The sequence below is a fragment of the Anguilla rostrata genome, chromosome 6, assembly GCF_018555375.3.
Source record: "Anguilla rostrata isolate EN2019 chromosome 6, ASM1855537v3, whole genome shotgun sequence".
Classification (NCBI taxonomy): domain Eukaryota; kingdom Metazoa; phylum Chordata; class Actinopteri; order Anguilliformes; family Anguillidae; genus Anguilla; species Anguilla rostrata.
This window is the reverse complement of record NC_057938.1, coordinates 20,882,999-20,908,862: the sequence shown is the minus strand read 5'-3', so window position 1 is coordinate 20,908,862 and position 25,864 is coordinate 20,882,999. Positions and strand designations below refer to the sequence as shown.

Here is a 25,864-nt window from a genome sequence, read left to right as displayed (position 1 = left end):
AACTCCGGTCCACATGTTGTCAAGCACCAATAACAGAAATCAAAAATTTAAATTGTGCAGTACAGAGCCATAGATATGTCTTTGTCCCAAACATTATGAAGCTCACTATATATCCAAACGGATGACAAATTAAAGGAAAATCCTGAATAAATGAGTGCAGACACATAACGAATGCAGATGCTTCAATACAGGTGTACTGCATGATATAATTAAGCAATGCTCTGTGGCATGTATAAAAATGCTGAGCAGGCCCAGTTGACCTTGAATTTGGATCAAGATGGCAAGAGGAAAAGATTACTTTGAAAGAGCATCATTATTGGGCCACAGATGTCAGGAGGTTCAGTCACAAAGACTGCTCAACCTGCCTAATGTTTAAATAAGAACAGTGACTAAAGTGACATCTGCATTTAGATCGATGGGAAAGACATCAGTAATTAGGTTCAGAAATTGTGCTTTGATGACTGTGATGCTCATGCATAGTGCGATATGTAAGGAGAAACAGAAGAGCAACTCTCCTTCAGGTGACTGAGAATGTGAATACAGGACGTGATCAGACTGTGTCAGCAAGAACAGTCCGTCGACAACTACGCAGAGGGATATTGTTGTGGGGCTGCAGTGCATAAACCCCTCATTACAAAGAAAAATGCACATTTGAGAGTTCAGTGGTGTGAAACCAAAGGGACTGTTCTACAGAGATGTGGAAAAAAGTGATATGGTCAATCCTTCACCATATTCTCGACAAGTGGGCGAGTACATGTGTGGTGTAGACCAAGAGAATGGTAAAGGCCTGAATACTTGACCCCTACAGTTTGGTCGCTCTGCTATGCTGTGGGGGGCATTTGGGTCCACTTGTCCCCTTAGAGGGAAGGGTCACTGCAAATCAATTCAGTTATTCTAAGCAATCCCATTTTCCTGTGATGAAACATTTCTATCCTGATGGAAGTGGTCTCTTCTGGGATGACAATGCCTCCATCCACAGGGAACGAGGGGTCACTGAATGGTTTGATGAGTATGAAAATGATGTGAATCATATGCAATGGCCTTTGCAGTCATCAGATCTCAACCGTTGTCTTAGCGCTCTCCACCACCATTATAAAAATACCACATCAGGGAATATCTTTTGGAATGAAGGTGTTCCATCCCTCCAGTAGAGTTCCAGAGACTGGTAGAATCTATGCCAAGGCACATTGAAGCTGTTCTGGCAGCTTGTGGTGGCCCAACACCTTACTAAAACACTTCATGTAGGTTTTTCCTTTAATTTGTCACCAATTTATCTATATATACTAAAAAGGTGACCTGTATTATTGTAGCCTACTCATGAATTGTGCTTGCTAACTATTTGGTTAAGGTTGTATGGCAAGTCAATTTACATCAATACTTCAGTAAATGAGTCCATAATATGGCATGGATAGCATTCCCTGCCATTGCACAATTAGCAGAGCAAGACCTTCACTCGCTCCTGTTTCTTAGTGGATCTACCCCTGAGTGTTTAATACAGCCATCCTGTCATAATAATAGATACCTTTGATGGAGATCCTCTTATAGCTTTTTTAACGACTTATCTTGCTTCACACTTAATACCTGTCCCTTTTGTAATGGCTTCTTTGTTCTTTTAATTTGATGTAATGCAGTCTTCGAAAAGGAGTTTAGCTTTTCAATGAGCTTTATAAAATGTATTTTTTCAAAGAAAGTGATTGTAAAGAGATTGTAAAGGGATTTACAAGTTGTTTTACTTATTTGTCATTTTTTTTATCAATAAAGAAATCAAGGAGGGATTGAGTGATTGAACACAGATATGAGTTTGTACCAAATTAACCTTATATTTCCTTTTGCTTGTATCTCTTGAATGAAATAAGTTTGATAAACAAGCAGTTCTCAAAAATAAAGATTTATGAAATAAAATTAAATTAATTGTTTTTAGTTTTTCATTTAAAAAAAAAAGGATTTATTGAATTTTTTCATTTATCAGAATGTTTGTACCATTTTGATAAAAGCTTTATCTCTCTTCAAAGACAAATGCATTCATGTTGTGCTCTCAGCATGTGAATGCAAGTCAAATCAGCAATTATTTCAAGTAGATTATTATTTGTCTGTTCTTCTAATCTATTTTTTCAAGATTTCTTTGAGAACATCAACGTATTAGATGTACACACAAGGCAGTCAGTAAAACAATGTACTTTCTGTGTTTATTTAATTATTTGTACCCTACTTCAAATTCGGGGGTGTGACCTGGCTGACAGGCTGAGCACTCATTACAAGCATTTTCATTTCGCCTTGTCGCCCGCCATCATTCTGCCACTTGCTAATGAAATCTCTGCCGATGTTACCCATCGTAAATCCTGTCACCTCAAACTAATGAGCATCGAGGCTGTTCACAGTCAGGAGCCACCTTGACATTTTGGTTCTCATTTTCCCCCTTGCTCTCCTTGAGGGAAGTTCTAAGAAAATTACCTTCCTTTCTGTGGCATTCAGCCTTGGTGTTCAGGTGCGGTGTTAGGTCCCTTTTTATCGGAGGCTTTCTAGACCTTTCTGTCAGAAACATAGAATGGTGACGATTTGAAAGGGAATCTAATATTTATGAAGTGTTAAATTCTACTTTCGCAAGCATATGCATGGAGGATATGGGAAACAGAGATGTTTCTTGATTTGAGAGATCGGGAAAGTAATCAGCAAACCAATGTGTGTGACACCTTGAAATGTCAATGTCTGATATGATAATCTGAGAAATAGACCCAAATCTGATTTTGAAAAAATGTCAGGCTTGCCACACTTTGTGTCTGTACCGATTCTAGATGCCCATTAATGATGGTATTTCGAAGAGAGATGTCAACCTGCCGTAGGGGATAATGTTGCACTTCAGTGGCAGTGGGAACAATGCACACGAGCTGTCTCCTTTCAGTGTGTTTCTTAGGTAGAAAATCCTTGTTGTGTTCGGACAGAATAGAAAAAAATAAAAAAATCCCGTGAGAAATGTGTTGCAGATTGTTTTGAAAATGGGTCCAATCTTCTCCGGTAGTCTAATTTTGCTGGGTTTCGTGTTTGAATGTCGGTCTGTGTGGTTAGATGAGTTCTACTCTCGGGCGGTGGAATAAGTGGCGCACGAGCGTGGAGGATCGTAAGGATGGTTGCAGAAGCTTTTAGCTCGAGTCAAGAGTCAGGTGAAGCAGGTGTGTATAGAGGTCCTGAGAAAAGCATGCTGATGACACAAGATGCTGAAAACCCATTATTCCCCACATTCAAAACTACAGACCCACATGCAAGTTCAGTGCTGATAAAGTCATTACAGGGATCCATATATTTTAAATAAGCTTTTCATCAGTAAATATTCAGGCTTGAGTAGGTTGGGAGTGAATATTTGTGTCTGTTCCAACAAGTGCCACATCACATTAATTGGACTTGGTTCCATTACTGTTGTTTCTTGTATACACTGTAATTAGATCTTGGTAATTATTAATGTAGAGTTTATAATTGGCTGTGATGTAGTTACATGGTGATTCACTAACCCAAATCACAACCCTAATCTAATTTATATTATGCAGTACTGATATGGTGCTACAAGTTAATCACACAGGTCTGCTTATTGCAAAGTATGACTCAAATATACATACTGTAATGACAAGATACCAAGTGGGAAAAAAGCTTGTTTTGAATCCAGAAATCTTTTATAGGGATGAAATTCTGGAAGCTCAATTTGTTATTTTCTCCATATTTTTGGTGCATTGTTGGTATATATATATATATATATATATATATATATTAGATATTGTGCTGTATGTCTCATGAGCAGTACTTTTCTTTGAGTCAAGTGTACTCAAGATGGCACCTCAGTTTCTTTTGCTGAACGTACAAGCTAATGGTATTCTCCTAGCTAATATTCTTTATGGTATTTGAGGTCACTTCGGTCAGATGTATTCTTTATATTCTTTTTGGTTGCTAGCTGTAACTTGCTGACATACAACCATACTCCTACCCAGAAGGTGGTTGTAAGCAAAACTGTCGTCGTTTGCAAGCTAGCCAGCTAACTGGCTAATGTGAACGTACTGTACATCACTGTTTTATACTTAAAATGAAAGGAAATGACTAACTGACCATTGTAACACTCTCTCCATACAACTCTAATAAAAAATCAATTCCCTTGACACATTTATTTGCTTAAGTTTCAGCTGTAGCTGGATTCTATTTTTGAAACAGGACTTACCTTCAATGGACTTGTTAAAATGGCCTTGTATCATCACTTGGCCTATCACCCAAGCTTTAAAAGAAATATCTTCTGCAGGAACTTGCATATGCTATTCCAATACCTTTAATAAATTTGAACTAACTACAACCCTACATGGTGTTGGTAGGATCTGTTGTAAGATTTTGTTGAATTATTTAGTCTCTAAATTATTAAGTATACTGGCAGGAGCTTGAATCAACACACTATAAGGACTATATAAGCACTATAAACCAGGGGGTAAAACAGGGGTAGGTTGAGCAGGATTTCGCTGACTGATAAATTATTAAGAGTTTGGGCCCGAGTATTAAGGGTCTGGATGGTGAAATGCTGCATACCTCCAGTTCATGGTCAGTTGCATTCCTTTAGCCTAATAGTTACTCCATATATGCAGTATGCAGTCTGGGGTTTGGATGGAGGAAAAAAAAGAAAACACCTAAAACATCTTGCATCTTATTTTATTTTTTTGTTACCAGGGTAAAACTGAAAACATTTGCATTGCGTTTGCGTGGTCTCCGTATGAGAACAGGAATGACTCAATGAGGAGCCCACTTAGATCATGTTGTAGGCAGTGCGCTGTACATAACACATCCATTTTTTATGCATAATTGTCTCTCCCAGGTACCATTTGGCCTGGAATAATTTATTTGAGAATCTATCTCAAGTTGTTATCCTGAACAAAATTGGGCTCGTGGGATTTTCAGACAAAAATAAATCTATGTACTGTGAACCATACTTACAAGAGTGATGCTGAGAAACATTGATTTAATAGACTTCGTTTCATATATATATTCTGATACAGAACAGCATTTTCCAGGCCAAGTTGCTTGTGACTCGAGCCTGAAATAGCTAATGAATTAACAGTCTGGAAATCAGCCTTCCGGCTGACTATTGATTGCCTCCATCTTTAGGGTTTAAAGTTCATTTAAGTGTTTAGTGCCTCTTGAAGTGGACCAGTGGAGCGATACCTTTACAGTAAATATTATGCATGAATTTAGTCCTCTTCAGCCATAGATAAAGGTAATTAGTATGGTGATTAGACATTTGGAAATTCCTTAAACATACAGTGAGCAGCACCTATTTTTTATTTTTTTATAGTATGCGCAAAATTGGTTAAGATAAAGGTGCCCACTAAGCAAATGCATAATGTAAATGGGCAGAAAATCCTAACTTTACAGCCAGTGTCCCTGCGGCTATGTGGAAATCAAAAAAGCTGTCCATGTGCCTTCAGTTGTCCCGGTTTAACGATGAAGTACAATGTTGACAGAAGACAGATTTGATCAGTCTCCCCCTCAGATTGATGGGCACAAAGCAGTAATGTACCTGGGAACAGCTGTGCAAAGCTAAAGATGGAGTGGATCCAGGTTTCCTGAACATTAGAACAATATGTGTGTGTGTGCCACCAAGGCCATCTGTCTCCGCTCTTAAAGCTACGGCACCTAGAAATCAAGGCAAAGTGGAAAAGTTACCATCACTGCCATAGTTACCATAGTTTACGGACAGTTTTATCCTTCCCCTGGCTTTTCAGTGCATTGTACCTTTCGTCTCCTGATTCTAATTTATTTTCATCACTGTTCCTAATTTGCAACTGAACAATAGAAATGATTTTATTCATTAGCTTTATAAAGATAATGCTGGATGCAACAAATGCAAGGCTTATCAGAGCTTGAATTGCCTTTGCTGAAGAAGAAAAAAATAGATGATCCAGCTGATTGAAACATATTAACTTTAAAAATTGTTTGTGTTACGTTTCCCACTCAGGCCCTGAGTAGGTAATTAAACGTTTGAAAATTAAATTAACGTTTTAATTTTACCCCTGAGGTAACATTTTGCTTGAATCCACAAGCAGTGTTTAGAAGGACAGGGCTCATTCATGCAGTTGAAAGACTGAATAGGTCTTCATTATTTGGAAGAAGCAGTTAATTTTATATCATAATATTATAACTAACCCTAACCATGATCCCACAATTTTGTATTTCGTTTTTACCACACATGCACATGTTGTCATAACATCAAGTTTCAGCAATGTGGGGGTAAAAAATTATCAAATTAAAATAATTATTAAAGTGAACTTTTGTAAAAAAGTTTGGATAAATGTGAATGTTGTCTCTTTTTGTTGCATGGCTACACTGTGGATGTAAAACAACTGTGGCATGTCATCCATATTCCCCAACTGAGTATAATGTTCCATAATGTTCCCCTGCTCTTTCATCATTTGATAATCTGGAATGTGTTTTAATACCCATGCGCGAAAATTCAGCTCTTGTGTGAATTTTCTTTGATTTCATGTCTTCCTGCCTGTGGAATCAGGAATACTCTATGCTGTATTTTGCTATATGTACTCTACCATGACCTTTGACTTCCTTCCTGTTTCGATAGTTGGTAAATTAACGACAGTTAATCGGCAATTAATCTCTCCTTGTGCATAAACCAGTAACACATGCTATTTATGTTGCCATTTTCATTTTTTGCTAAATCCAGTCTGCTGTTAAAGCACATTCTCTCTTGGATTCATTTTCAGTCTCAAAAATCCCAATTAGCAACGGTTAAACTAAGCATGTGTATGACTTAACAAATAATTATGTGATAGGTTGTCAAAGCTGTCAAGGATGTCTACTGTTGAAACTGCTAACTGTGCTTTGCCTGCATTACTATTAACAAGTGGGGATGCTGAGCAATGTGCAGTTTACAGTAACTTCCGCAAAATGTATTTTTGTCTCTTCCACGAAGAATGTGAAAATGATTTTAAATTCTTCAAACTCTACTCTTTTTGAAAGCTCTTTTTAAATGGAGTATGTGTTTTGTGTTTTCTCTCTTTCTTGGTAGAAAAAAAAAAAACATCTTCCCTGGGTCACTAACCTATTTCTACCTGGCCCCTAATTGAAGCTTATGTAATTACATGTGTTAGACTTTTTTCCATGATAAAAGAAAATGAAGCTTTTCTTTACTTTTTTCCTTTTGCTTTTTTCCAGGCTTATATTGTTCTTGAATGCTTTGTTTCTTCCATTGTCTCCATTCTTGATCCTAGGTCCTCTTACAAAGAAACAGAATGAGGATTTAGGTGATAATGACGGTGCTGAGGATGAAGGTATTTTTTTGACGCCAGACCGATATGCATGACAAGGACTTCCCTCATTTTTTCTTCTTTGTTTTTCTTAAATTTCTTGTCTTTTTTTAAAAAAAGTGAAGATTTTTCTTCTTCCTCATTTTTTGATGGATGTGTTTTGTCTTTTTTGCTTGGTGTTTTAGGAGTATGTTAATGTTTCCTGTTGTTCTATAATATCCCTTTGTGGTAATCTTCCTATAGGTTTTTGCTTGAATTCTATTTTTTCCTTTACTTTTTTTTTTTACATGTTGCATCCCACATATACAGAACTGGTTCAAAGTGGCTAATGCCTACTATAAACACCTTTTTGCATGTCTTTTTGGTCCGACTTTTGTTTTTTTTCTATATTCTGAAACACGAAAGAATATAGAGCAAAAATAAATGCTAACAACACACATTACAGTGCTCATTGGACTGGTGCCGCAAAACATGGAACGTTTCCAAAGCAACATCATCTTATCATGTTCCTGGGTTCAATATGAAAACTAAGAGGGTTATTTAATCCTGTCACGCTGGATGTTATCATTAATATAAAAATAATCCATTTGAATAACAGCAGATGATAAAAGTAGAAAAGTTTTATATTTTGACGCCATGTTTTTTCTGTCACCTGTGGTGGACTTCCATTGCAAAGAAAGCCTGGTCTGATGGATTTTTGACTTAGAGGTGTAGCTATATGTTCAATTGAACATATACATTACATTTTATATTATATTTTAAAATAAAACTCCCCACCCCAAGTGTGAACATCTGAAATGGCCACTTACTGGATGTGCAGTCAATCAGAATGCACACGTCCAGAGGAAATTTACTGAAATTATTCAAGATCGGAAAAAATACAGACTAAGTGTGAATAACTGAAGTTATCACAGTCTATGGAAGAATATCGGGACCTTCACTAGTCATCCATTCTGCATATTGCTTGAGGATCACAACACTAGTATTTCTTTGGAAACAGGTTATGGAAGCAAGTCAGTGAGCAGCAGGCCTTTGTCAAAGTGAAGATACTTTATTCCTTCTGATTTTCTTTTTTCAAAGAAAATCCTTTTTTCAGTATTGAGAAGAAAAGTCTTTTTCGTGTGATGTGTTTTTTGGTTAGTCATGTTGAAAAGTATTGGGGGTCATCATATTGTACAAATCAAATCTCCATTTCTTTTTCAGTTCCTAGTATTATGAGTGACAAATTCTCAATAGTGCGTGGGGACGGATGACCTCGATTAGACATCTACCGCAGAATGTTTGTTTGAAAACTGTCCTTTTTGACTTTCATTTATTTGTTTCCAGATGTATGTTCTTAGAAATGTAATGTCCATATATTCATACCAGTAAGACTGCACAAGGATGCCAAGGGCAAGCAACATTTTTAGTCTTTTCTAACTTTACCTGCCACTCGACAAATAAATGGCAGGCGCCTGGAACTGAATCTGGATTCTGGAAACCCATAAAGATCAAACCCATGGAATGATCGATGGAATGGGAATCTGCATTCAGTGGATGCCACACTCAGATTGCCAGAATGCCAGAAAATGTATGGGTCAATTTTCTTTTGCCAGCCTTGGCAGGAAAATAGAGTTACAAGTCGCGACAGAACACCGGACTGGATGGCAGCTGCCACTCTTGGGGACCTGTCGCTTGACAACAGTGTCTGGCTTACAGGTCAGAGGGAGGAGCCGATGACTTCGTCTGACATTGATAATGATGTCTAGGGCTGGGGCACAGCAGTTCTTCTGCTCTAACTCTGCACTCACTTCAGTGGAAATACTGTGACAACATCAGTTGTGCAGTGGTGTAAAACTGCTTCCCACCCTCAAGATTAGGGCTCTGCACTCCCATCCGTGAAAAAAATGAAAGCAAAAACCAGTGCATTAACACAGACAGAATGCATTATTATTTATCTGATAAGGCATGCAGGCTTCTTAGTTTTGTGTATTTTTAACTTGTAACTCAAATTGCTTTTTTTGTGTGTTGACACATCAGGGTCCAGGTTTAGGATGAGCCAAATGCCAATGTCTTCATTAGCAAGTGAAGTTAATTTCAGTTGGATGATTCGATGATAGGATGATACAATACAAAGGTATTGTAAAGTAAATGGGAAAGCCCCGTGTGCTGCAGTTAAATGTGCTGTTTGGTGTGTTGTGTAGAGTGGCGCGTCGCTGTTGCTTAGCAGGACACATTGCCTGCTATTTAAGAATAAATTACAGTTGTAGCTCAGCTCAGCACTTTGGATATATTCTGTGGAGAAGGTACTGCCCAGCACTCTCAAACAGCCAACAGAGATGATTACCATATAGAGATAAATCAACTTCCAAGCCAGTGGTCAACATTTACTATTTTCCCCCAGCTCCACTGTGATAAAAGGAGATAGCAAACTTTTCAATTTCTTCTGCCTTCAAGTTCTCTGCAATCACGCACCCAGTGATGGACTGATCGCCTCTTTTAAGCCTAAATAAATTGATTTATGAATTTTCTGTCGTTTTCAGTAAATATAAGCCAAAACAAAACCGCTATACTGGATGAGAGAACAACACATTTCAGTGGTCTTTTGTCAGACTCTCTATCAACCATATATGGATGTTTAAACACTGTAGAAGTGGGACTATTCAGCAAGCAGACTATGGGGACAGATTTGACCCACCATAGATGTACTCTTGACTAGTGGTGTAGCCAGCTATACTGAAAGAAACCCAAGCTCCTCTAAAAACAATAAAAGTCTATGTTTAGGAATGGTCTTTAAAGTAACAAAGTTACTGCACTTCATGTTGGTGATCAACCCCTCAAACCCCCTGACCCCGGTCCTCGACTGCAGAACAAGGAAAATAACTTAAATGGAAGGTCTGAACAACTAAACTGGATTTCAGAAGTGGCTCCATTAATCGGAAGGCTGAAAGAAAGCCATTATACGTTGATTCAACTTATACCTGCCTATGTCTTATATCTTCTAAACAGTTCTCAACAGTTTTTTTCCAGATAAAGCTCACATTGCCAATCGAAACAATTTCACATTCAAAATACATCAATACATTGCATTATTCTGCTGTTGATGCTGCACTTTATCATACGCCATGTACAAACTGGCACAATAATAACGAAGATGTGCGTTTTATAGATGTGCACTCAATGTAGCACTATTGGTTTTTCAATTTCTGACACAATCCTGCAATTTTCAAAATAACCCTCTGAAATATGCCTCCAGCACTAATGCATGGTTCGTTGAGACTAATTTATATTCATGCTGTGATGTCCTTCTGGTACCATGGTTTAAATGGTCAAAGGCAAAACTAACATTGATCACTTTCATTCTTACAGTACTCTGAAACTTTATATCTATATCTTCGCAGTTGGCAGTTGAAATGTGAAAGCCAATGTACATACCTGTACATGGGACAAAAAGATTTTACAATGCCAAAAAAGAAGGGAAACTCTTACCTTGCTTAATCTGAATGCCAGTGCTTTTGAACACACTGCGCTTCAGGATTCACAAGTTCTCTTTATTCTAGATATTATCTGAGAAGTATGTTGGCCTGCTTTTGCAATAAGTAATAAGTCATCTAAACAGGTCATGATACATATTACACATCTAAATGTAAATAATAGGCTTAACTCAGCAAGTTACTTAACTCATTTGTTTTTCAGTGGGGTGTGCATAACCTAACCCCAAAAGAGAATTTAAGCCTTTATCTTTTTTTTTAACTTTTCCTCAATGAATGTGCAGATGGAAATTAATTTGAGTTGTGTATCCTGCCCAGCAGGTGTTCTTTTTAAAAATGCGTCCCCACCATGTGGCTGAGCATCTGTAACTGGCACCCCGATTTGGAATGGCCAGTCTTCTTCAACCGCAAACACGTTCATGCTGCGAACCGCATTGCCTATCCAGAAGATTGTAGACATCCACGGTTCTTTTTTCACAGACTACACCCTTTCTTCTGCAAACTACAGCTAAGCTTGCACAGAGTGGAGTCAGATGAAGACCTATTACATGCGGCTTCAGCAGGGTCACGAGATAGTGTTGAACGCGGATCCCAAACCAACTGAATCCTTCCATACCCTGGACTTCGCAATCGCTAACTACGCATCATCCTATGAATCTACTGGCCACAGTCAGCACTGGAACGGATTCAATCTATTATGGTTTTCTTCCATCCATAGAACATAGCTTGCGACTTCCTGGGTGAGTTGTCGCTGCACCATTGGAGTAATTTTGGAAGACCTGCCACTCCTGGAAAAATTCTCCATTTGGAGATAATGGCTCTCACTGTGGTTGGATTGAGTCCCAGTGCTTTAGCAAATGGCTTTGTAGCCCTTTCCAGATGGATGTATTTCAACAACTTTTTTTCTCATCTGCAGTTTCCTTTGATCATGGCATAGTGTGTTTGTAGAAACTTTGGGGTGACTACTTCACTGATGGTAAGGCTCAATATGAGTGAGGTTTAGATTCAACAGGGCTGGGGGCAATTTATCACATGGGTGATATGGCTGTTTGCTAACAGTTTTCATTAAATAAATGAAATGGTTTTAAAAATGTGCTTTGTGTTTACTCCGTTTCACTTCGTCTAATATTACATTTTGTCTATGGATCTGAAACCGTTCAGTGTGACAAATATGCAGTAATAGAGAAAAATAAGGAAGGGGGCAAAATAGTTTTTCATGACACTATTTTGAACACCTGTAATTATTGAATAAATTCATCTCAGTCATGGATTTTTACTCACCAGGAACATGACTTAGGGGACATGTTGCTAAGGAAACGAATGGTTGAACGTGCAAAGTCACATTTCTTTCAAACCACTAATTATAAGCCTCTGTGCTTAAATTGATGACAGTTCAAATTGAACTATCTTGTGTGGTCAGGATAAATTTCCTCTTTAATCAATTCTTTTCCTTCCCCAGACATCCGTGAAGGTGGGAGTCCGAAACCGGTCATGGTGTTTATCCATGGTGGATCGTATATGGAAGGCACTGGGAATATGTTTGACGGAAGCATCTTGGCGAGCTATGGCAATGTCATCGTCATCACAGTGAACTACCGGCTTGGAGTGCTAGGTATGATTTAAGCAGTTTTTTTAAAAATGTTGTTACACCTATTTCTGAAGCACTGAGCTTTGGTGCACAATGCTCAGGACAGCATTGACTTTACTTTGGAGATTTTTTACCATCATTTATTTTAATAATACACACTTTCTTCCAAGATAGCATCGCTTTTGAGTGGCAATACGTGTTGAAAAAATGTGCCAGTAGAAAGGAGATATATGATTTACTAAATGTCAAAATTAACGTTTTGGAAGGTTAAACAAATTAGTATCGAAAATTATTGTGGAAAACACCTTGTAAACATCATTAGTGCTAGGAGTCCACATCTGTGAAAAGCACATTTTCTTCATTGTTTTGACAGTCTGTGTGTGGTATATGGAAAAGTTCAGTATCAACAGAAATATGCTGAAATGTACTGATGCATTTTGAACGTGAAAATATTTCAATGGGCAAATTAATGGGCACGTTTCATCTGTGGAAAAAACTACTTTTGAGAAAATCTGGCAGATAGAACGTGTTGGGGAAATTGACAAGTCTTTTGTTCTTGTGTCTTGCAATGGGAAAATCGCCTTTTGGCTTTGCACATTGGAACAAGAAATGGATTCAGTGTGTGACTGGATGTGGTCAGATGCCGTCTTTACTGTTGTTCTTGAAATTAAATAGCAATTAATCAGCTATGCTGTTAGCCTGTGGTTGCTTGTCAAGTCTTATACAGTGAAGGATGTGTGTAATTGCATTACAAGCAATTTGCACTGAGGAATCTTGATTTGTTATAGCGTCTTGTCACCTCCTAGTGCTGATGCATAAATGAATGAATGACTTTAACTAGTGCTGTGGATTTGCCTGATTAACCTGTCAGTTGTTTGAAAGTAATTCTCATTCCCTTATTTAGATAATTACATTTTATATATCGGATTTGTTTTATGACATGTGTCTTCTCTGGTTGTAGATTGATTTACTGAACAACTTCTGCAAATGATTACACGCGTTTATATTTGCATATTATTTATGCAATTTAGCATTTTTGAGTATTTTTGTAATGACTTAACAAAGTAGTTTAGACTCCAGGATGTCGAGTTCAGATCAGCCAAGAATGGATAGGGTTAGGTATGTAGACAGGGGAAACTGATGAGCATACTTACTCTGAGACAATTCATAAATTCTTTCATGCTGCCTTGCACCGTCAGAGGTTGAATGAGTCTTCAAACTGATTATATTGTTAGAGATCTACCGCCTGTAGGTTTTCATTTCAACTCTAATTAGGCACACCTGATTCTACTAATTAACAGCTGAATGTGATCTCTAGCTGTTGAATGAGGAGTGCTTTGTTAGAGTTGGAGTAAAAACCTACAGGATGGTAGATCTCCAGAAACTGCATTGAGCATGCCTGAGTTGGACTATAGATTATGGAGGAACCAATGCAATATAGTGCAAGAAGCTGAATGTGTGCCTAAATCATCATACTTTTTGTGATCATTTCTGTGGCAGACTTGTTATAATGTCCTCCTATCTCAAAGATCTTTATTTTGACATGAAATCAGGGTTTATTTGCATGGTTTTAACCATGACTTCATATTTAGTTGTATATTTGTATATTAATCAAATATGATGTCGGAGGAGAATGAATTGGACTAGGGCAGTGCAAATGAAGTTTGGGCATCCCTGGTCAAATTTGATGTTTTGTTGAATCTCATGAAAAGAGGTTAACTCAACCTCTGCATGGTACAAACTTGAATGTGACATATTCCTGCAACCTTTAAAGCACAATTATTATTTGTCTGCTTGAATAAACAGGTTTGCAATTTTTTTTAAATTAAAAAATAAATAAATAAATGTAGCATGAGCAAAAGTCTTAGGCACCCTTCTGCTTGATCCATTAATACTTAAAAAAAAACTCAAACCTTGATTGACCACTTAGGCCTTACGTTAAGCCTGGTGAAGACAGTTCTGCAGCTGAACCTTCTGTTCTCACAGGCTGTTGTGCTACTCTCAACCACCATTGGCATTACAAAGCAGGGGATGGTTATAAGATGTCTAAATGTTTCCAGCTTGAAATGCAATTTCTGCTGTCATAAACATTGAGAAATGGAAGTTAAAAAGATCAAAGTCATGCATGATCTGAACGACTGAAAAAAAAAATCTCTGATAGATCTCATAGACTGGTCAGGTATTCAAATAAAAACCCACATACCACTACAAAATACCTACACAAAAGTTTAGCTGACACGGTCCACTGTGCTGTGTGGCTTACACAGAAATGTTCTGCATGGGAAAGTTGGAAACCTTTCCTGTGATCTGAATACAAAAGTCAACATCTGAAGTGTTCAACACAACACTCATAAGCCAGAGACTTTGGAAAGAAAGCACTGTGGACTGATGAAACAAAAATTGAAATCTTTGGACACAAAAATCAAAGATACATTTGGAGAAAAACAGGGGAAGAAAATAAGTTTTTTTTTTTTTTTAAAGAACAGAACACTTTTGGATCTATTATGCTTTGGGGTTGTGTGGCAGCCTGTGGCACAGGAAGCACTGTATAGTTGGGAGGAAGAATGGATTCAACTAAATACCAACAAATCCTCAAAGCTAATGTCCCAGAGTCAACGAAGGAATAGAAGCTGAATGGAGGTTGGACATTTTAAACAAGACAATGATTCAAAACACACTTCAAAATCAACTATGAACTTCTTAAAGGAACAAAAGACTAAGGTTTTTGAATCGCCTCCCAAGTCCCCAGACTTGCATATTACTTAAAAACCTAAGAATATTTCTGAACTAGATGGGCTGTGTGAGGAAGAGTAGGGAAAAAAAGATCCTAAAGCCAAAATAGAAAGATTGTCAGTTGGCTACAAGCAATGTCTGGAAGTTGTGATTTATACAAACAGGTGTTACTTAGGTACTGACTGACATGGTGCCAAAACCTTTGCACATGCCACATTTACTGTTTTATTTCTTCAACCTGTTCATTGCAGCAAATAAATCTAATTTATCATTTAGATGTACAGAATTATCTCATGTTTTGGTTGGTTCCCTACAGTAGATGTGTCAACATGCATACCTCTGTATGTATGTTGGATTATATTATGTCATGATTATAAGGCAGCAATGGAAATATAAATGATCAGTAGCTTTTAATTCCACATGGATGTCCTTCTACAGTGTGTATCTACAAGGTGGTAATTAAAAAAAATACTGAATTAAGTCACGGTGTGCAAGCCATGCATTTAAAAAAAAAAAAAAGTTTTATCTTTTGAAGTTCTAGCCCCCTTGCAAAAAATAACTTTTCATTGGTTTGAGCTGAGTGTGTCCTGCTGTCATTATTATTATACGGTATGCCAGTTGTGATAATATGCCACAATCATTTATGCACTTGCAATGAATGGAATAAGCTGAATTAACATGTGCCATTGGCATTTGTAATAGCCTGACAAATAATAACCACTTCAGATTAGTCAAAGCCTTGGAGATATAAGCATTCATAGCCATGGCCTTGAAGTATTCATGTATCAACTGTAGCAATGTGCATTAACATATAACACGTTTGGAATAAATGTTGACTCAGTTTAATTATCAATAAGCCATTTAACTTGCAGGCAATATAAATTGGTTTTCTGGTTGTTCCGTTATTTCTTGTGGTGATTATTATTCCTGCTGACTAATAGTTTTTTTTACTCTGAAAAGAATACCATAGATATTGGTGTATTTGCAATATTTCCTTCCTGTTGCAGGTGTTTAACATGCCTTTGTAGCGGGCGTAGCGTGGCTAGTGTGCTAGTAAGCACAGTGAGGTGCAGTACAGCGAAGGCCTTGTAGCATGCTTCCATCACAATACTCTCTGGCGATGCAACCCTTTGGTTCAAAACAACATTGCCGTTAGCTAGGGGCGATTTCACCTTTAGCTGACTGGTAACACATTTGTCTTTGGTGTCATTGGGTGAGTGAAACTACGAATGGGTTCAAAACTCACCTTGGGTGAGTGCTTCTCACTCACCATGCCATGCTTGTAGTGGCTGCTTGTAGCCATATTATTTTACTTTAAACGTCAGACTACACAATGGAATTTTCTGGAACATGGCAAGAAAAGTCTGACCTATTCAAAAAAAAAAAAAAAAAAAAGAACTGGATCATCCCGGCATATGCACGCTGTCATTGATCTTCTCTCAATGCCTGGAACACTAGCATAACTCTTCCCACATACACTGGTGTTGCCAATACAAACTGTGCCAAAAGAAAACAGCTCCATATGCATGATTACGTAGACAGTCAGTTATGTCCTCAGCTCTGCCTATAATCTGCTGCTTTAGTGTGTGATTTCCTGCAACAGTAACTAGCTCACAGGTGACTGCATTGGAGGATTGCTCTTCCTTCAGGTATGGTGCTTGTCGTGTGGGTGGCTCAAGACACATTTAGCAAAAAACGAATTGAGGAGGAAAAATAGAAAAACAAGTTTGTCATCAAGAGGGAGCGCATAGATTCATCCGTTTCAATCAGATAAAAAAAAATATATATATATATATATATATATATTTTTAAACAGGGGACTGCAGTTGGCTGTGCTTTTGCTTGATAAAAATAACCGTATGGAATGACTAATTTAAACATACTAAAATATATACATAAAACATAGATAGAACACAGTGGTGCTTGGAAATCTGTAACCTCTGATATTTCAACACCATACTATTTTCAGATATAATAAGCTCACAAGCTATTATGAAATGCAATAACTTGACTGCTACTTTCACTTGGATTGTCTACTGTTTCTATACAGAAAAATGTGCATTTTAAACCATAAATGCAGTATGGCGGTTGTACATTTCACCGAATACCCAGTGTTATAATTTAGTGTATTAAAAATGATGAGCTATGTAAATTGGACAAGATATTTCCATTTACAAATATCTGTCACTTATTTAGAGATTGCCTTAACAAGGTTGATTAGGTGCATGCAATCCGCACTACCTTCAGTAAAGAGTGTAGTGCCTTGATGTCCAAACTCCACAAGACTTAGGTGTACTGTTTAGGTCTTCATATCTATACGTTCCATTGACATTCCAGCTATATTCTTAATAATCAGTCATTGGCTTGGAATGTTAATATGTGATTCTACCCATTTTTGATTTATTTTTTGCTAGCTAGGTCTTGGTTAATAAAATAGAGAAGTAAAATGTCCAGCATTTGGAAATGACAAAAAATAATCAAATCTGACCTTAGACCCCCAATCATTTATGGTCCCATTTTTACTGGGATACATTGCTGTAAATTGCCCTCAAAACGTGCTTAGTTAGAGGCACGGCAGAGTCCAAGCAGATTAGGATTTATTCATCTGGCCAACGGCCCAGAGCCCAGCTCTCTGCCTCAGATAGCATTCACCTGTTTCAGAGGCACTGCAGACAAACACGTCCCCTCCCGATTTCAAATGGCAGAGGCTTGGCCGAGGCTAACCATTAACAAGATAAATTGACTGCCGGGGAGGGTCTCGCTGAACGGGGGAGGTGGGGCGGCGGGGAGGTGGCAGCGGTGTCTGCGCGAAAGGTTGGCTCTGATGATGATGTAGCCGGGCTGCGCGTGCCGACGTGCCTCTCTGCTCGGCGCCTCGGCCCGAGGCAGATCTGTAGCGAATCCTGCCTGAAACGTGTGCCGCCACCACTGCAAGCAGACGCGCCATATTAAATCCCATAGACACGTGGGGCCATATTACCTTACTTCCCTCCTTTTTTGCAGGGTTGGGGGTTCATGGCTCCTGTAACCTATGTGTGACTCTAATGCTTTGTTTAATTTTGTCTGTCTCCATGCGGGAAAGCACCCTGCCTGTGTTGCTATTTTGACTGCAGGCATTGACTGATACCATACTGTTGTTCTTTGCTGAACTGGTTGTGTAGTGTGTATACCCAGAAATATACTGTTCCTGTAGTTCAGCCACCTCCAAGGCACCACGCTTGTGTGCTTTTCCTTCTCTAGAGTAATTGATGCAATGTTGGGGAAGAACAGATGAGCTGTACAGAACTTTGTGGAATTTAATTAAACAGAACTTTAGCTCTGTTATCAATGCAGATTTTATGATCCGGTTGCTTCAAAGTAGGGAAAAAAAGATAAATAGTAGCATGCAGTCATCAGTATTAATTGGTATGATTATTGTGTCTTCTATTAAAAATATTTTGATACATTATTAATATCCCCCCACCCCCAACTAATGCACACACACACACACACACACACACACACACACACATACACACTGTGTGAAATGTCATCGCCCTTCATTTGATGAATGTTTATTTATTTGCACCACTGAAGAGTCCAGTTTGCTGCTAGGAACTGGGCTTGTAACCGAAAGGTCATAGGTTTGATTCCTGGTGTAGGACACTGCTGCTGTACCCTTGAGCAAGGTGCTTAACCTGAATTGCTTCAGTACATATCCAGCTGTATAAATTCATACAATGTAAAATGCTATGTGAAAAAAGTTGTGTAAGTCGCTCTGGATAAGAGCGCCTGCTAAATGCCTGTAATGTAATGCTGCCTTTGGTTGCCTTTCGCCAGAAGGTCGAGTCAGCCCTCAAATCAGTCTTCCGTGTGTGTTACAGATGATCGATGTCACTATGCATGTTTGAATGTAATTATGACCGTTATGGTACTGTATTTGGAATTTAAATAACAGTGTGAGAAAATTAGCTATTTTTCAAATACACAAAAAAATATATATATATTTTGCATTTGACGTGTTTGTATACCCAAATGCTTTGCCAGTCCATATCAGTACTTTGAAAAATGCATTTCAATGTGTTAATTTTGCATTTTTTCAAAGATTCTAAGATTTAAGATATGTAAGTTTAAAAAGTTGTGGTTTTTATGTGTAACTTCCCCGCAGAAATAATTTCAGTTACTATTCACTCTCAATCTCTTTCAAACCCTCGCATCTTTGAAGTTTTACATAGTTTACATGGGTTTCTGTAAATCTGGAAAACTTGTGAGTATGTTTGTTAGTTTTGATATTTTAATCATATTTCAATAGAGAATACATTTAAAAAGTAAAATACAGCAATACAATACAAAACACATACATCACAGGCAACAAGACAACCAAATTGGAATCTGCCCTTTTCCAATCAAAGTTCACCTAAATATTTTGACCAAAAACCTGGTACCACTTGCCAAAAAGAAAAAGTAGAAGAAGGAGGAGGAGGAGGAGGAGGAGGAGGAGGAGGAGTTGAGGGTGGTGTGAGAGTGGGACAGAGGAATAAAATGCTGGATTTGGCTCCTTCGCTCCATCCTCACAGCTGATTCATTTGTATCTCCTGCCAGTGTGGGCATGTAACAAGCCCCCAAGCGCAGGCAGGACAAAGATCTGAAAGCCGGGAGCTCTTCTTATGTTGAGTCCAGGAGCTAATGGCTTCATCTGTTTACTGACACGCTGCTTCATAGATAGTTGGCTGACACGGAAACCTCAGATCTCATTGACTTAGTGGGATACGTGCCAGCCACGATGAATAAGCATGTTTTGCTTTCCTGCTCAGTCCTCGCGATCGCATCTCGGCAAAGCGAATTTCACACTGTTCGTATAGTAGCTATATGACGCAATCACAGCTGTCACTATTACGCCGTGCTCTCGCAACTCTTATACGATCATCAGAGTCCGTGCCTCGAATAATGAATGGGGCGCAGTTTCGCTGTGCGGAAAGGCCACGACAGCTCTGGCGAACGGTCGTAACGAGCAGACGAGACGCGGGGCAGGATGTAAGCGCCGGGTGAGATGAGGATACGGGCTGCCATGAAAGTTTAAATAGAAGGTGTCAGTCACCGCACAGATGGAATGCTCAGCGGTGGCTGCTTCGAGCCATGCCCGTGTCTGGGGGAAATGTTCAGCATTTTACAACAGCTCCCACAAAAGCTTGGTCGTCAAAGAGCGAAGGCTGAAAACCTTGTAGGTGGCTGCAGAGGGCTGTTAAGTCTCTTGTGATATACTGGGCGGTTGTGATTCGCATGTGAACTTTAGATCACGAGTCTCAATTCTTAGCCAAAGTGCAGACTGTTCTCCCACCCCAGCACAAACAAGCCTGATTCTCCAAATAAAGATCTTGATTGAAGACAGCATTCAGTTGACTGTAAGGATCAGGTGTTTTTGTGATTATTCAAGAACAAGTCCTTTTAGGATTTGATACCCCTGCTACAGATATATATGGGTATGTATATATGGTGTTTTCACAATTATTTTCTCATTATATAACGATATGGTCTTTTAGGAAGAATAGATTGCTGAGATGCATTGGGAGTTATAGGTATGTGAGACCAGATGCAATTACCCTAGAATGGCCTACTGCAGAAATGTCCATAGCTCTTTTTTTAAACTGACACATGGATGTGAGCTGAGGCAGGGACAAGAACTCCCACACATTATACTGTGAGAGAAATTTGCCCGCCACATTTGTTGTAATTTCATGGAAGAGAGGGAAATCCAGGGAATGGACCATTATTTGCACAGGCATAGCTGAACCAGTGTGGCATTGCTCACTCAATGCTCCATATTGCTTACCCTCCAGGAAGCCATTGCAGCCTTTGACAGTGAAAGCAGTTGGAAGTTGATGCATTTTAGCCGCTTGTTATTTTTGACCTGCACACTATTTTTCATTAAGAATTAGTCATAAAGGTGGGTCTTCAACAAAGCCAGTAACATTCTAAGATGATTTTTGGTTGTAGAAAATTGTGAAAACGTTAAATTAGTCATAAAGGTGGGTCTGCAACACAGCTAATACATTCTGAGATGTTTTATGTGTAATCCTGCGTAATCTTGAACTGTTTACAGTGTAGCAGGGAACTGTTTAGTTTTCTTGAAAAATGTGAAAATTCCCCATTCAGTTATGGCAGATTTATTGCAAACAGTGGTTTGCGACCGCATCGTTGATGAGGTCAAACAGGTCTTAATTAAAATATAATGTTTTTGCTTCCTAATTATACGCTCTGGCACTGTTCAGAATTCTGGTTTGAACTTTATTATCCCGGTTTGACATATTGGCAGAACAGTCCGTAGAGACCACTCTCTGATTGTCTGTGAACATTTGTTACACTATTTACCAGCATGGCCATGCATCTCTCAGATAGTGCCAGCAAAGCCTTCAGACCTGCAGTTGTTCTCATCTCTTCAAATGCATGTCTTGTAAAAGCCGGAAAACTGCCCGTTGAATATATTAATAGTCCTAAGAGCTCATTACACAGACCTAATGTGGTTTCTGTGTAACGAGCTGTTATGAAGCACCCATCAAGCAGAATCAGGGTAGCCTTCCTTGAGGACCGAGGTGGAGAGGCAGCCATTTCCCTCTCTGTGCCGCACAGCAACAGTTTTGTTCAAGTCTGGCAGGAAGCTATTCTTAGTGACGATAAGCAGAAGACAAAATGGAGAAAACGATGGGTCCGGTGAGGAAAGGAAGTTGTCTCTTGCTTATAATCTACAGCAAGCCCAATTATTTTCACTCTGAATGTGTGAGCTTAGAGAATCCTCACGATGCATTTTACTCTACTTTACTTTGTTAATAATTTACTGGTTGCTGATTGGATGAGTGCTGAACTCTCATATTTAGACCTAAATATGGATAATTTCCAAGTAATGATGACATGCATGGGGTATCAAACATGGAATATTATTACAGATCTAATTAACAGAGCGGGAACGGTCAACAAGGAAAATTGGGGCATGTGCCTTGCTCTCCAACTTCAATTCATTGTGAAATTGTTTACAGCCATTAATTATGGTTCACTCACTGTTTTCTCTGTATAAAAGTTGTTTGTCAGAAGTGCACTGTACCCTGATGAGTTATGATGAAACATGTAAGATGTATGTTGTTATTTTATGTTGGTTTTTCAATAGTTATTGTAAGTTTTGTGTTTTTGGAATACCATTTTGTTTATGTTCACACATGTAGCCTACATTTTTATTAAGTGTAATGGCAGTTATGCCACCTCAGTGCCAATGCATAATTCCTTTATGCCATCCCAGTATCAAGCATTAGACTGAAAAGGATTCACTTTTCATGATAAATCAAAATACTATTAACTATGAACAGAGGGGCAGGCATATGTCTCAGCACCACAGCACTACTCAAGAACACAATTTGAAAAAAAAAAAAATCATTGTTTGATAAAGTTTAAAGTTTCAGTGAAAATAAAGATGCACTCAAAAAGCCATATACTGCAGAGTAAGAAAATTACACGATCTTGTAATCTGTATTGTAAAAACAGTGCAATTTTTGCAGAACAGAGGTTATTAGTAGCAGCAGTTGCACAGTAAACATGCTCAAATATATTCAGCAGTGCATGTTTGAATATTGTCATTATGATTTTTTTTTTAGATTGATTGTTTGCCTGACCCGTACTCTTTGGTTAAGTCACCAAAATAGCACAGGGCATCTGCTTTTCAGTTAAGAGATGGTCTGGGTGGATTAACATAAACAATTTATTCAACACCAAATTAGTAAAGTTCCAGAAGTTTTATAGACACACCCCCTATTGCGCTGCCTAGCCGATGTTGATGTAAATGCCTTGATTGCAGACAGCAAACTACCAAACTGGGTGGAATCAAAAAATGTTTTGTTTGTGCCAGACAAAATGAGCCACCCAGGTACTTGTGTTCTACCACTGCCACCGAGATAGGGCCCAAAATGATTACAAGACATTTCAAGTCTTCCAAAAAGATGTTCCTTTGCTGAATAGTTTTGGTTTAAGCTCCATGTAGCTCAGCAGTAACTCCCTCTATAACAAAAGCAGAGTAAAGATTAGATAACCAAGCCACCATTTTACATTAGGAACCAGCACAGGGATTCATCTGCTCAGATTAGAGTTTAGGATTAAAGGCCTACTGTATATTGTATTATCTATATGCAGCTTTAATAGTTTTTGAATTTTACAATCATATGTAATGGCATTTTCTGGTATATCATCTATGTGATTTCAGTTGTTTAGTCTGTTGTATAGCAAAGACACAACACTCCCATGTTAATGACTAATGGCTTTTTTTTTTTTTCGAAATAGAGCCATGAGAGAAGTGCTACTGTGCCCACGTTGCAAAATATCCACTATTTAAATGATTTTGCGTGCGTTCAAAAGGAAAACTGCTCCCTGCACTTACACTTAGTACAGTACATTGTGCATTTCACATAATCTTTATGTAAATGTTTACATTATTATTTTTCTTTTGTGCTCAAACAGTGGATGCGCTCCCATCAAAGCTGATAAGTTAAATGTTCATATTAAAGTGTTCAGGCTTCTTTGAAAAGTGACAGTGGAAAGCAGTACGGGACTACAGTGCTGTGAGTTAGACGGCTTTCACAGAGTGGCAAGGCCAGGCTGTGCTGTGGATCAATGGTGCTATGAATGGTCTGGTAATGCTGGCAAATCCTGTCAAGAGTGGCTCTGTCAGCCCTTAGTGAAGCCATACAACGCACAGTGGCCTTTTAAGCGAATCCTGACCATGACGGTGCCGGTTTTGACCGGGATCGCTTGGGGAGGTGCTTGAATCAACTGTAGTGTCGCTCAGGGACGGAGGGTTTTTTTTTAGACAGCGGGTTATTCACCAGCCTCTTCACACACTAGCGCCCGGTCAATTGGGAGGCTGCAGTCTGCCTGCCCTGCCCAGCTGTCCGATGTGTGTAGTCCTCCAGTGCATTACCTGTACAGCGCATCTGGTACACTGCGCAGTGAACAGGAGTAGCAGATGGCTGCCCATGCCTTGGAGTGTGCACAAGCCAGTCCGCTATCACATTCTCTCACATCCTCCCAGTTGATGGCAGTGGATTGGATGTGGCTGTTCCTTTCTTTTATAGTGAAGGAAAGTGAAAGCAAAACATATTTGAATACTGATCAATAATGAATGCAATGATCGCACGCTGCATATTCTTCCAGGGCAGTGACATGACTCAAATTAAACATTGCTGTAGTTACATTTGCCCCAATGAAGTGTACATTACATGCTCTAACATGTTAAAACATGAAGTTCCATATTTGAACAAATGTTGGACTGTGTTTTAATAAAGGATGGGTCACAGAAAATATATCTTCTCATTAAGTCAGTGCTGAAGTCCCTGCAGTAAGGTGTCAGTGGGCTGTTGAGCGTGGGTAGCTTAGATCCTATTCCTGGGCCGATGGATTGTGATTCTTGTGATATTGAGGGACTGGATGAAATGTCCACCGTGCTCCGTTAGATCCGCCTCTGAAAATCATTCCCCAAGCCGTATCTCCAAACGCCGCTACACTAGGGAGGGAGGATAACACTGGCTGTCATGTTGAAGGAGAGTCACTAGACCTCTCTGTGCATATCTGGTAAATAAAGGGGAAATAATACAACCTTGATCTAGGCACCAAGGCTCTGAAATTTTAAATGACTTGTATTGTTCTAATTCCCTCCTGGCAGCTGTGAGGAGATGGGTAGATACGTAGATACGCCGTGTGCAAGAGGGCCTCGGATAAAGCTATTCATCATGTTGGACATCAGTCGTGCATGTCAGGGCAGAGTATGCATGAGTTCATTAAGTCTCCTTGCACTTCCCCAAGCTGTGCCAAGCCTAGTGCCCTGGCCATTAGCCTCCGGTGAGCTAGTGACGATCTGAAAATTCTGGAAAAGGTCCTTGTTGGGTTGTTTAGTTGATAATCCAGCTGTTGGGCTTTTCACATTGAACAAATTGTTCCTCTCATTTTTCTTGCAAGAGAAAGACTGCTGCATCACATTTCTTATGAGCAAGTGATCTCCCTGAGTAGAAAAATGATTTAAAAAGATTTAAATAACAAAAAATAAAATTGCGGCATAAAAACTGGTAAGAGTAAAGAGTTTGTACTCCAACATCATCCATTATTTGAATAAATGAGGCCTTGTCTGCCCATTGCTTGTTAAAATTGCTCCAGTGATCCATCTGTCGGGTGAGGTGCTGGGCGGTCAACAGAAGGTGGCAAACCCGATATTTTTACAACAATGATTCATGCTGCAAAGGAAGCTCATTACGCTATGAAATATTATTCTTAGATTGTGACTACCCCCACCCCTTTGCTTTTTCCCCAAAAGATAGAGGATTGATCATCAGCAGAATCATTGAAGGTAGAAAAAATAAGAGAGCATAGGGCATTAACTGCAGTTCAGCTATTGATTAACATTCATCATTTCAAGAGGTGATTTTCATTCTGTCAGATTTGCTTATACTCTCATTTTTTTTAATCAAACCGTTGCGTGCTTACTTGATGTTGAGAGGCCATGTTCGGCCTGTTTGTTTAATCTATGAGTGTTGATTGATGAATTTGGGATGAACCCTTTCACACGCAAGTTCTTAAATATTTGCAACGGCCGCACAGCGTGAGTTTTTTTCTGTGTGTGCATCAGCTATTCTAGAATTCAACTGTTAAATCACACTAGCCTTTGCATGGTTGAAGTTGTCTTTGATATGAGTGCTGATAATTATTGTAATTATAATAATAAGTGTAACCTTGCCCATTAATGAGGAAATTGCCAAACTGCCCCCACATAACCAGATACTAGCCAC

At 38.8% G+C, this 25,864-nt stretch overlaps 1 protein-coding gene across 6 annotated transcripts in view; it reads left to right on the top strand.

Annotated features, from left to right (window-relative positions):
- Positions 1-25,864, top strand: part of LOC135256806 (neuroligin-1-like) — a 203,452-nt gene that overhangs the window by 90,370 nt on the left and 87,218 nt on the right. For 4 of the 6 annotated variants that reach the window (XM_064338958.1, XM_064338960.1, XM_064338961.1 and 1 more), the window contains exons 3-4: positions 7,245-7,304; positions 12,210-12,362. In XM_064338958.1, coding sequence (XP_064195028.1) covers positions 7,245-7,304; positions 12,210-12,362 — 213 coding nt within the window. The remainder of the gene's footprint in view (positions 1-7,244; positions 7,305-12,209; positions 12,363-25,864) is intronic. The other 2 variants (XM_064338963.1, XM_064338962.1) reach the window with 1 other exon arrangement.